The sequence below is a fragment of the Helobdella robusta genome, assembly GCF_000326865.2.
Source record: "Helobdella robusta unplaced genomic scaffold HELROscaffold_7, whole genome shotgun sequence".
Taxonomy (NCBI): domain Eukaryota; kingdom Metazoa; phylum Annelida; class Clitellata; order Rhynchobdellida; family Glossiphoniidae; genus Helobdella; species Helobdella robusta.
Window position 1 is genome coordinate 5,755,164 of NW_008705398.1, and position 11,225 is coordinate 5,766,388.

The window sequence follows — 11,225 nt, forward strand, 5'->3', positions numbered from 1 at the left end:
ATTGAGGCCCAATGTTAAAACTGATATGATTACTCTTAATAAAATGAAATAAAGTGAAAAAAAAATAAAATAATATAAATAAAAAAAAAATATGGCACCATGTCTGTCTCTTTAAGCAGAGGCTGAAGACATCACTTGGGCTGAATATATAAATGAAATCATCAGCCTTCTTCAACATGGTGTCACTGTCTTTTAGTGTTTCATCTTCTGCTGGTATGTTAATAATCTTAAGCATACATGTGAGTATCCAAAAAAAATCCAAAATAAGAATTAAATTCTGAAAATTTTAAATGTCGACTTAATTGTGGCGATGAAACTTTACTAATATTTTCCAAATTTGTAAGTACAATTAATTTATTAATAATTAATTTGAAACACAATTTGCCATTATATACCCCAGTTTGGATGAAGTTTTGCAAAGTTGATTCTCCTGTTCAGTTCATTTTGGTAAAGACCGGGGACCATTTTGTAGACGAGGTTCTGCATCGTTTTGTCTGATCTGCATTTTATTTTATTGAATAAATTCAAAAAAACATAAAAATCTTAACAAATAATATTGCATCTTTTATTTATAGGATTTAATATGTTTAAATAAAAAGTCAGGAATGTTACCTTAATTTTATTTTCTTACTGGTAGTTGTTGTGTAGTTGTTTTTTTTGGCATCACTATTTGATGATGCCGCTGTTCTCTTGAGACATTTCGGGCAACCTGAGTACTCCTTGAAGATGCACGATCGACAAACTGAAAATGCCAGAGTTAATAATCATAAATTACTTATATTAAAACAAAATTTTTAAAAATATATCAAAATATACAAAATTAAAATTTCAAGATACACAACACTGATTTCTTTCTCAAATCTAGCATACAAAATACAAAGAAACTAATTATTGAAAATCTGACTTCCACATCTAAGGCCAGGTCTATGGTATAGTTTTAGCAAATTATATTTGTATAAATTTTATTATTTCAATGATGAAGTCTATTCAAATTGGCTAAACCAAAATTTTTTAATTTATCTTTTGGAGTAAATATTTTCTTTATTATTCTTTAAATAAAATGAATGACAAGCACAAGGCCCTTGAAAAAATGAAATAATCATGGAAATTATTGAGATGCCAAAGAACATACAATACATCTTCAGCACTGTTGTGTTCAAGACTGACCTTACAAATAAAGGATGCAACTAGGTTAAAGGTTGATTAATAATTAGCTTAAAGGAGAGTTTTTGAAGATTATCTAGCTACATTTATTTTAGAGATTGGATGGTTTGAAAAAAAGTAAATGAACCAAAATATAAAATAAAGAAAGCTAAATGACTCAGATACATACACTGATGAAAAGAACTCAGGTTGTTGACACAGCAGTTATTTATTTATTTTATATATCTATTTTACATTTCTTGCCATTTTTAATATTTTTAACTATTGTTGCTTCATGTATCATGTAAAAACATAAAATGAAACCCAGACCGGCACAGCAAAACCTACAGAATTAACCGTAACTAACTAAACCAGACAAGAAGTAAAATTTGAAATAAAGCAGCCAACTCTAACATGTATGCATACAATGGGTGATGGTGGTTGCATCCACTAAGTAGCCAGAGCACAAGGAACATGTAATCAGATCATTCATATCCTTAATTATTTTCCTGCCAGATCGAGTCATCTTTAATCACAAATTAATCCAAAATAAATTAATTTTTCCCGCAAATCCTCCTTAACCGCTAACGAAATCCATTTTTAGAGAAACTAAATTTTAAAAGTTACTTGTTTACAGAGTACCATAGAATACTAAAAAGCTAGTAGGAAAGAAGCATGGATATATATCCATGGAAAGAAGCTTAATTACGCGTCAATGCCTTTAAATTTTTAAAACTAATCAGTTGTCAGCATATATAGAATATATACATTAATTAACATTGGCCAAGAGAAGGAATAAATGTCTTATTTACTTTAAAAATTATTTTGTTCAATCAATCTAACGACTCTTTAAAGTAGAATTTAAAGTTTAAAATTTAATTGAAGATACTTTTTACGAGCTATCAACTGATTAAAACCTTCCTAATGATTAAATGGTTGAATCAGAGGAAGCTGATGACAGTCGGTCTATCTGTTACATCCAGTATGAAACTAATTAAACTACTTGCATAAATCAACATGTGTAACTCAATCTATGTTTGTCACAACATTAGGATAATAGCGCTAGGAACAAGAAGACGAGACGGAACCTACACAGCCTGCATGTAATAATCACATAACACGACAAAAATTCAAAGCTGACTTAATCATTCCATCCTGTCTTCTGCAAGTCATACGTCTTGCAACGTACAAACTTGGAAAGCGTACTCACGAACACGTAAGCACGCACGAACACTCAAATGCACGCACAAATACGACGTTTGTTTCACATAACAATAACCACCACACAACACATGCCTGTAATGTTTCTACGTGTGTCTGTACACGTACGGTACATACACATGTGTAAAAAGGATGTATTCACTTGTACGGCACATGTGTTTATGTGCTTTATAAATAGAACACGACATACTTTAAAAAGGATAAACACATAACCAAGCACACAAAGCACTAGCCTACTTGCGTTTTGTCTTAACCAGGCAAAAATGCGAAAAAATGACTCATAAACATGGGCATACTCTGGTGGGTAGTGATATGCCCTCGTATCCGTATATGCTTGAAACGTATATGTTCAGTATGTATGACACACACACACACACACACACACACACACACACACACACACACACACACACACAAACACACACAAACACACACGCACGCACACGCGCGCGGTTTATTCATATCAGGGGTTAAAAATTTGTCATCGTCAACAATATAAGTGGTGTTATGTCATGAAGTATTTGAGAAGGCAGAGGATGACAAGAGGTTCACCACATAAATATCTTACTTCTTGGAGATCTAAAACGGAGTGCTGGTACAAATCAAAAAATTATTTATTTAAAAATTTGTAAATTGTATCCAAAAATATATTACACAACTGCATTAGCATAATTAATTATGTTAAATTGTAAGAAAGAGACAGTAGCTGTAATGACAATGTTGTTCGTGGTGATGGTAATGATTGAGTGTTGTTGGTAGTGATGGTAATGATTGCGTGTTTGGTGGTGATAGCGAAGTGATAGTTAGAGAGTGATTAACCACGTCGTTTTAAATTTGAGGAAGAATATTTTAGCCAGGTCTCAGGCTGATTCTGCATGCATCTTCATTGCGTGAATTTATATAGTTGAATGGTCGAGTTGTTGCTGATGTTAATGTTGTTGTTTGTGTTGTTGTGTTGTCTGTGCTGCTATTGATATTGTTGATGTAAATGTTGATGTTTGTGTTGTTGAGTCGCTCGTGCTACTGTTGATGTTTTTGTGTTGATGTTGTTATTTGTGTTGTGGTTTGTGCTGTTGTGTTGTTTGTGCAACTGTTGATGTTGTTGTTCATGTTAATGTTGTTATTTGTGTTGCTGTGCTGATTGTGCTGTTGTTGTTAATGTTGTTATTGTTGATGTTGTATTGTTGTTGTAATTTGCTAGTACCTAATGTTTAATATTTTTGTTCTTGCAGTCAAATCGTCAAGTAAGCGATGTCAGTATTTTTTTTATGTTTTTTTTTGGTTTTTATCAAATTTAGAGATAGAAAGGACGAAATTAGAATCAAGAAGTCAGTTTTGTTGGTTGTCACGCTGGCTACGTTTTTAGATTTAATAGTGTACCTCATACCATTGCGTCACCACTGGTTATGACAACTCTTTGTCTGCTCTAACTAATTCTATATTAAAAATTTTTAAAGAATGCAGAAGAACAAATCGTAAATATTGAAGTAGGCGTATTACACTTAAATATTTCTCTACAGAAATTTGAAACATCATTCGCGGATAACAACCACACAACTAATAAAACATTCTAAAAAAACGCTGTCACTGAACAAATATAATACCAATATTAAAAAAATCCATACACAGCAGCAACGATAATAACCACAAAGCGGCCTGCGAAGTAACGACAGAGCGGCAGTTTAGTTTAGACAGCAGCAGAAAAACGTTGCTATAGCCAGTTTTTATACTTTTCATTTTTTTATTTTTTAAGTATTATTTCAGTTTTTATTTTTGTTCGACACCATAAGATATCTAATGCCGTCCTTCTGGACCAATAAAATTTTAGCAGAACTAGTAACCGTGGCAGAAGCTGTTGTAGTAACGACAACAACAGCATCACGTCACATCGGTGAAAGGACCAGCAGAGTAGTAACAGCAATAGAAATAACAGCAGCAACACCAGTAGTAGTAGTAGTAGCAGCAGCAGTAGTGAAAGTAGTAGCGACAGTAGCGATAGTAATGTTATCTGTAGTTGCCGTAGTAACCGCAAACATTTTAGTAGTTGTAAGAGTAGTGGTAGTACAGTAATTACTGTAGTAGTAGTATAAATTGCGGAGAAGCCGCTGCAGTGACTGCACCATTAGTAGTGGTAGTAATGGAAAAAGTAGTAGTAGTAGTAGCAGGGGTAAAAGTGGTAGTAGTCGTAGTAGCGGCAATAGCGGCAGTAGTAATAAGAGTAGCAGTAATACAAGTAGTTGCAGCAGCGGTAGTAGTAGAATGGAACATATGGCGATTGGCTTTTAGTGGCTCGGTCAGATAATCTGATCGAAATTAAATACTTTTTAAAGAGTAGCTCGTAATGATATCAATGATGATAATGATTTTGTTGTCGTCGTTGATGATAACGATGATGATTGTGATGACAGTTATAGTGATTGTGATAATGATGACCGTGGTTGTATTGTAGGCACACACATTACACACACGCACATAATACATGTATGTGTGTGTGCGTGGTGTGTATGTGTGTGCGTGTGTGTGTGTGTGTAAATTATCAATACGACCAATACAACGTATTCATTGGTTATTCAAAGTAGCGGAATAAAAAAATACGTAGCGAGAATACAACTGATACCAGAGACAGAAGGGTATTCTGAAGTCAAAGCCCGTGGGAGTCTACTCATTGAGATATCAAACTACTTCTTGCGTCCTATATTTTTAAAATGTTTTATCGAAAAGTAATGTTTGAAGTTTTGGTAAACACATTTTTATTTGTTTGATAAAAAATGAATTAAAAAATATGTGTGTGTGTGTTTGATTGCGCACGTGTGTGTGTGTGTGGTGTTCGTGCTAACGATTGTGCATAAATCAATTGCTTTTTTAAAATTGAAAAAACTAGTTAACAGTAAGATTAAACCGAATAAATAATAATATTACATACAATGCAATATATATCGACATACCATGCAGACTAACCAACTAACATACAATACCCACCAGTATACAATATATACCTACATACCATGCATACCGACATACAATACAAACAAATATTTACAAAAATATACAATACATACCAAAACATACAATGCATACCACAATATACAATGCATACCAAAACATACAATGCACGCCACAATATACAATGCATAATTGCATACCAACATGCCCAATACATACATACCATCATTCGATATAACCGCTATAAAATCTTATATTAATAAATACATAAGTACGTTTATATCGAAGTTTGTGTAATGAAACGATGTTAATGGACAGATCGGTCAGTGCAATTTTGCTGTAATATTGCAAAGGATTGTAAAAATATTGTAAAGAATTGTAAAGCTTTGTAAAGCGTTGTAAAGCATCGTAATGCGTCGTGAATGCGAGTCTAAATTTGATCACCACAAAATTTGATCGAGATGAGATGACCAGGTTGTCGACGGTGGTGATGATAATGATGAAGACGATGATGATGAAGAAGTTGATGGTGATGAAGACAATGATGATGAAGAAATTGATGTTGGTGATAGTGATGAAGATGATGGTGAGGATGAAGATGATGGTGATGATGACGATGAGGATGAGTACGATAATGATAATGAAACAGTTGAAATAGTTGTGATAATAATGACGATGACGATTGTATCACCGATGCTATGCTATAAATAAACTCAACTTCTCAACCCCTCAACTTCTTTCAACTTAAATTGTTTCTTATTAATCGATCTATGTAATATATATATATATATATATATATATATATATATATATATATATATATATATATGTCTTGTTTTTTTAAATCTCAGGCATTCTTTAGAACAATTACGATCTGGTTTTGTCATTCGATTTAATAAGTTTTCATAATTAATTTAATAATTTTTCATAAATAATTTAATAATTTTTAATGAATAATTTAATAACTTTAATAATTAATTTACATTGTAATCTATCGAAGAATCGTGAACAACTGACTTTGCAATAGCTTCTTTGCTTACAGTTATTTTAATGCCACACGATTGTCTTACACTTTGAACAGCTAACTTGCATTGGAATGGTCATTCTATGTTATCAATATTATAAGCGACCATGATGGAGTCATATTGGACTTCCGGTTTTCTTTGAATAAAATGTCCAAAAAAGTTTGAAATGATGAAGATGATGACGACGTGATGATGACGATGACGGAAACAGGTCCTTGACCTTAAAAAATGTATGATGATGAAGAGATGCTGGTGGCAAAATTTAATGGAGAGGTTGATTTATTCCACTATAGCGATGAAATGCCAAGTGTCACAGATAAATATTAATAAACAAAGATGAAGACAAAAATAATAATAAAATATTAGTTATAATAATAACTAAAAATATAAGCACCAGTAGCAATAACAACAATAAAAACAACTGCAACAACATTTACAATAAGCACCTTTATAACTAAATAATAAGAAAAAAATACCATAGCAAACATAAAATATTAATTATTATTATTATTATTTTTCCTTTTATTGTCGTTGTTATTAGCATTGTTATTGTTAAGGAACTAGGAGCCCTATGATGTAATACTTGATAAATAGCCCTAATTTTAAGGATTGATTGACGGATGAGCCAAATGTATGAAAGATAGAGGACAGCGATAACAGATATATAACAACAACAACAATCGCAAAAATATCAAACAACCACATTAACAACAATATCATCAACAACAACAACAGCAGCAACAACAACAACAAAAAATAACAATAAGAAATAACAACAACTGCATTGGCAACAATAGCTACAAAAACAACAACACAAAAACGTCCAAAACAACAACAAACAATGAAAAATATTAATCATTATTAACCACCATCATCAGACAATACAAACTCAGCGCCACTGATAAACGCATTATTAAAATCCATGTGACATATTATTGACGGAAAAACAAAGTAGCATCAGTGGAACTGCTGACGTTAAGTAGTTGTTTGCTGACATTACAACTACCCCAACAACATTAACTGTGAAATCAACAACAACATCAATAACAATAGCAACAACAACAACAGCCCTCAACGTAAAAATAGCTTCACATAGAAGAAACACACAACAACAACAACAGCAACAACAACAACAACAAAAACTAAAATACGTGACAATAACAACTTAATTAATAGCATCAACAACAGCAATAACATCAATATCAACAACATCAAAAAATTAATAAACATATAAGTGGATGATGTTGTTGTTGTTGTTGTTGATGATGATGATGTTGATGTTGTTGTTGATGACGTTATTGTTAATGATGTTGTTGTTGATGATGTTGATGTTGCTGTTGATGTTGCTGTTGATGTTTTAATAGTTGCGGTTGTTGTTGTTGATGTTGTTGTTGTTTTTGCAACGTGGATGAGTTGAAAAATTGGATGAAAGCAGATCTGCGTGAATGATTGAATGAACGATTAGATGAAAGTTTCAATGAATGAATAAATAAATGGAACGAAAGAATAACTATAGCCGATGAATGAGAAAATACTACTGGATGGATAAATGAATGAATGGATAGACGGATGGATGACTGAAGAATGAATGAATGAATGGATTGTTGTATGGATGGATGTATAGATGTATTCTGGGTGGATAGAAAGATGAATGGATTATTGGAAGGGTGGATGGATGAGGTAGATGGATTTATTACTAATGAAAAAGTGAATAAAAAAAATTAATGAATGGATAGATGGATTAATGGATAGACGGATGAATGAAGGGATGGATGGTTGAGGGAGTTTGCGCATGAATTAATGAATAAAGGTTCGACAGATCTATATTTAATTAAATAGATAATAAAAACGAGACGAAATTACTGAAAAAAATGATTAATGTTTTATGCCTCTATGAGCACTCAGAGAAACACAGCAATAAAGTAATTGATGAGTAGATGAATGGATAGATGAGTGGATAAGTGAATAGATAGATGGATGGATAGATGGATAAATGGATGAATGGATGGATAAATAGTTAAATAAAAAGATGAATTAATGGATGGATAGTTGAATAGATAAATAGATAGATGGATAAATGGATATATAGATGAATGGATGGACAATTGATTAGATAGATAAACGGACAAATGGAAAAATTAATAGATTGTTAAATGAATGAATAAATGAATGAATGAACGAACGAACGAATGAACAAACAAACGAACGAACGAACAAACGAACGAACAAACGAACGAATGAATAGTTAAATAAATAGATGAATTCGTGCGCGTGTAGATAGGTAGGTAGAATAATGACTGAATCAATTGATGGATTGATGAACAAAATAATAAAGAACGAATAAAAAGAATAAAAAATTAATAAAAAAATTATTTACAAATAAATTATGAATAAATTATTTGACAAATTTTTAAAAATTTATAAGAAAGCGAATTTATAAATAGTAATAAAATTACAGTTTTGAGGGCCATTCATGATAACTAAACCCTGGATGGATGAATTAATGGATCGATAGATAGAAATTGATGATAGATAGATAGATAGATAGATAGATAGATAGATAGATAGATAGATAGATAGATAGATAGATAGATAGATAGATAGATAGATAGATAGATAGATAGATAGATAGATAGATAGATAGATAGATAGATAGATAGATAGATAGATAGATAGATAGATAGATAGATAGATAGATAGATAGATAGATAGATAGATAGATAGATAGATAGATAGATAGATAGATATATGGATGGATGAATGATTGATATGATATACGGGTGGATGAATGAATGATATGATGTCTGAAAAGATAGATGAGATTATAAAGGAATGATCTGATGTATGGAAGAATAGATGAAAGAATAAATTGATAGATGGAAGGTTAGAGAATGCATGAATGATTGAATAATGATTGAAATAAATTATTCAATATTTGAAAATAACCCAAAAAACAAATAAATAAATCAAATCAAATTAGCATCTATTTTAATAATGACAAAAATATAGCTGGATAAATATATAAATTAATTAATTCTAAATAGAAAATAAATTTGGCGCGCGGTAAAAAATCAGTGAAAAGGCGGGAAAAAATTGTTTATCCTTTTGAGGTGTGTTTGTCAAAGGATGCTGTGCTAATTGTTATTACATGCGGATGGCTGGGTGGATGAATGAATGAATGAATGAAGGAAGGAACAAATGAAAAAACGAATAATTATATGAATGAGCGAAAGAACAAACAAAAAACGAATGAACAAAAAACGAATGAATAAAATACAACTATGATCACATACAGTTAGAAAAAAGATAATTTTTTTATTAATCAGCTCATAATTTTATTTTAATGTTTACGTTGACTAAATGATTGATTGACATGAATTAATTGCAGCGCATGAATGAATGAATGAATGAATGAATGAATGAATGAATGATGGTAATTATTATCAAAATTATAAGTTTATATTTGGGTTCTCATCTGCAATGACTACTTCCCTGCAAACAAAAAAACGTAAATAAAAAAGAGTTCTTTGAAACATGCAAATTTAAACTCAAATTATAACTTAATTTAATATAACAAAATAAGAACTACAATAAAAAATATTTCAAAATTATTATAAAAATTAGCCAAAAATATTTTTTTGGTTCTGTAAAAAATGATAGAAAATTTAGAATCCTTTTCCAAACAAAACCTAACATTTTGCAATTTCTCCATCTCTCAATTTGACGTTTCCTTTCTGTTAATTTCAACATTTATTAAAAATCTGTCATAAAAATGTCCTGCTCTTTTCTCAGATTACTTGCGCGGTGGAAATACGCAAGAATCACATGGATGTGCAGTTGCCTTCCGCTTCAAACAACAATCATACTCCAGGCACACTTTCTTCCGTTTTAACAGATCATAATCCGGTTTGGTCAAATAAAGAAGTAGTCGAATGCCGATTCAGCCAAATATCAAATTCTTCGAATATCGAATCAGTCGAATATCGAATCAGTCGAATATCGAATCAGTCGAGTATCGAAACAGTCAAATGAACCACTGAATTGAATGACGATGTATTAAAAATACAAATAGAAGGTTTATATTAACGCATAGATGAATATCCTGTTTAAAAATAAACATAGAGTAATGAACAAAGACACAGCAAGTGTAAATAAATAATAAACACAAACGAATAAACAAAAATCGAACAAACAAGCATACAAACGCAACTTAGATTTATCTCGTATTTAAAGCGATATGGATGGATAGATGGAAAGATGGATGGATAGACAGAAGGTCGGATAAATGGATGGAAAGATGGATTGGTGGATAGATAGATGGAGTTTATTTGCGGTGAAGACGTGATCTTCAATTTTCTTTTTTTCGAGTCTACAAATAAACAGACGCTTTATAACGTTCAGAACGTAAATTGTAACGTACACACACAGACACACACACACACACATATTCATATAAACAAACATGCAAAACAAAACATATATACAAATACAGATATTGATACAAACATACATAAATACAAACATATGAACATATACAAACATATATACCAATACAAATGCAGATACACACACACACATACACACCGATCGACAAGTATTTTCGCATTCCAATAACGCATCTTGTATGCAAAATAGTGGGTTTTAAGCAAATAAATGAATTATCCCTACATATGTTTGCATATCTATATATATATATATATATATATATATATGTAATGTATATATATATATATGTAATGTATATATATATACAATGTATATATATATATAATGCATATATAAATATAATGTATATATATATAGTTGGTGTCGTATTCTTCATCTTTGTTGTATATATATATATATATCAATATATATATATATATCAGTTAAATATCGAACCAGTCGCGTACC

The 11,225-nt window shown here is 31.1% G+C and overlaps 2 protein-coding genes across 2 annotated transcripts; one reads left to right on the plus strand and one right to left on the minus strand.

Annotated features, from left to right (window-relative positions):
• Positions 1–387: 387 nt before the first annotated feature.
• Positions 388–1,669, minus strand: HELRODRAFT_69521 (hypothetical protein; the record flags this gene model as incomplete). Its single annotated transcript, XM_009030591.1, has 3 exons — positions 388–499; positions 613–709; positions 1,558–1,669. 3 exons carry the CDS (start codon positions 1,667–1,669, stop codon positions 388–390), a joined length of 321 nt encoding a protein of 106 aa, XP_009028839.1.
• Positions 1,670–6,560: 4,891 nt separating this feature from the next.
• On the plus strand, positions 6,561–10,364 carry HELRODRAFT_165263 (hypothetical protein; the record flags this gene model as incomplete). The annotated part of the gene is made up of 3 exons (XM_009031106.1): positions 6,561–6,605; positions 9,377–9,442; positions 10,125–10,364. 3 exons carry the CDS (start codon positions 6,561–6,563, stop codon positions 10,362–10,364), a joined length of 351 nt encoding a protein of 116 aa, XP_009029354.1.
• Between the last annotated feature and the right edge of the window lie 861 nt (positions 10,365–11,225).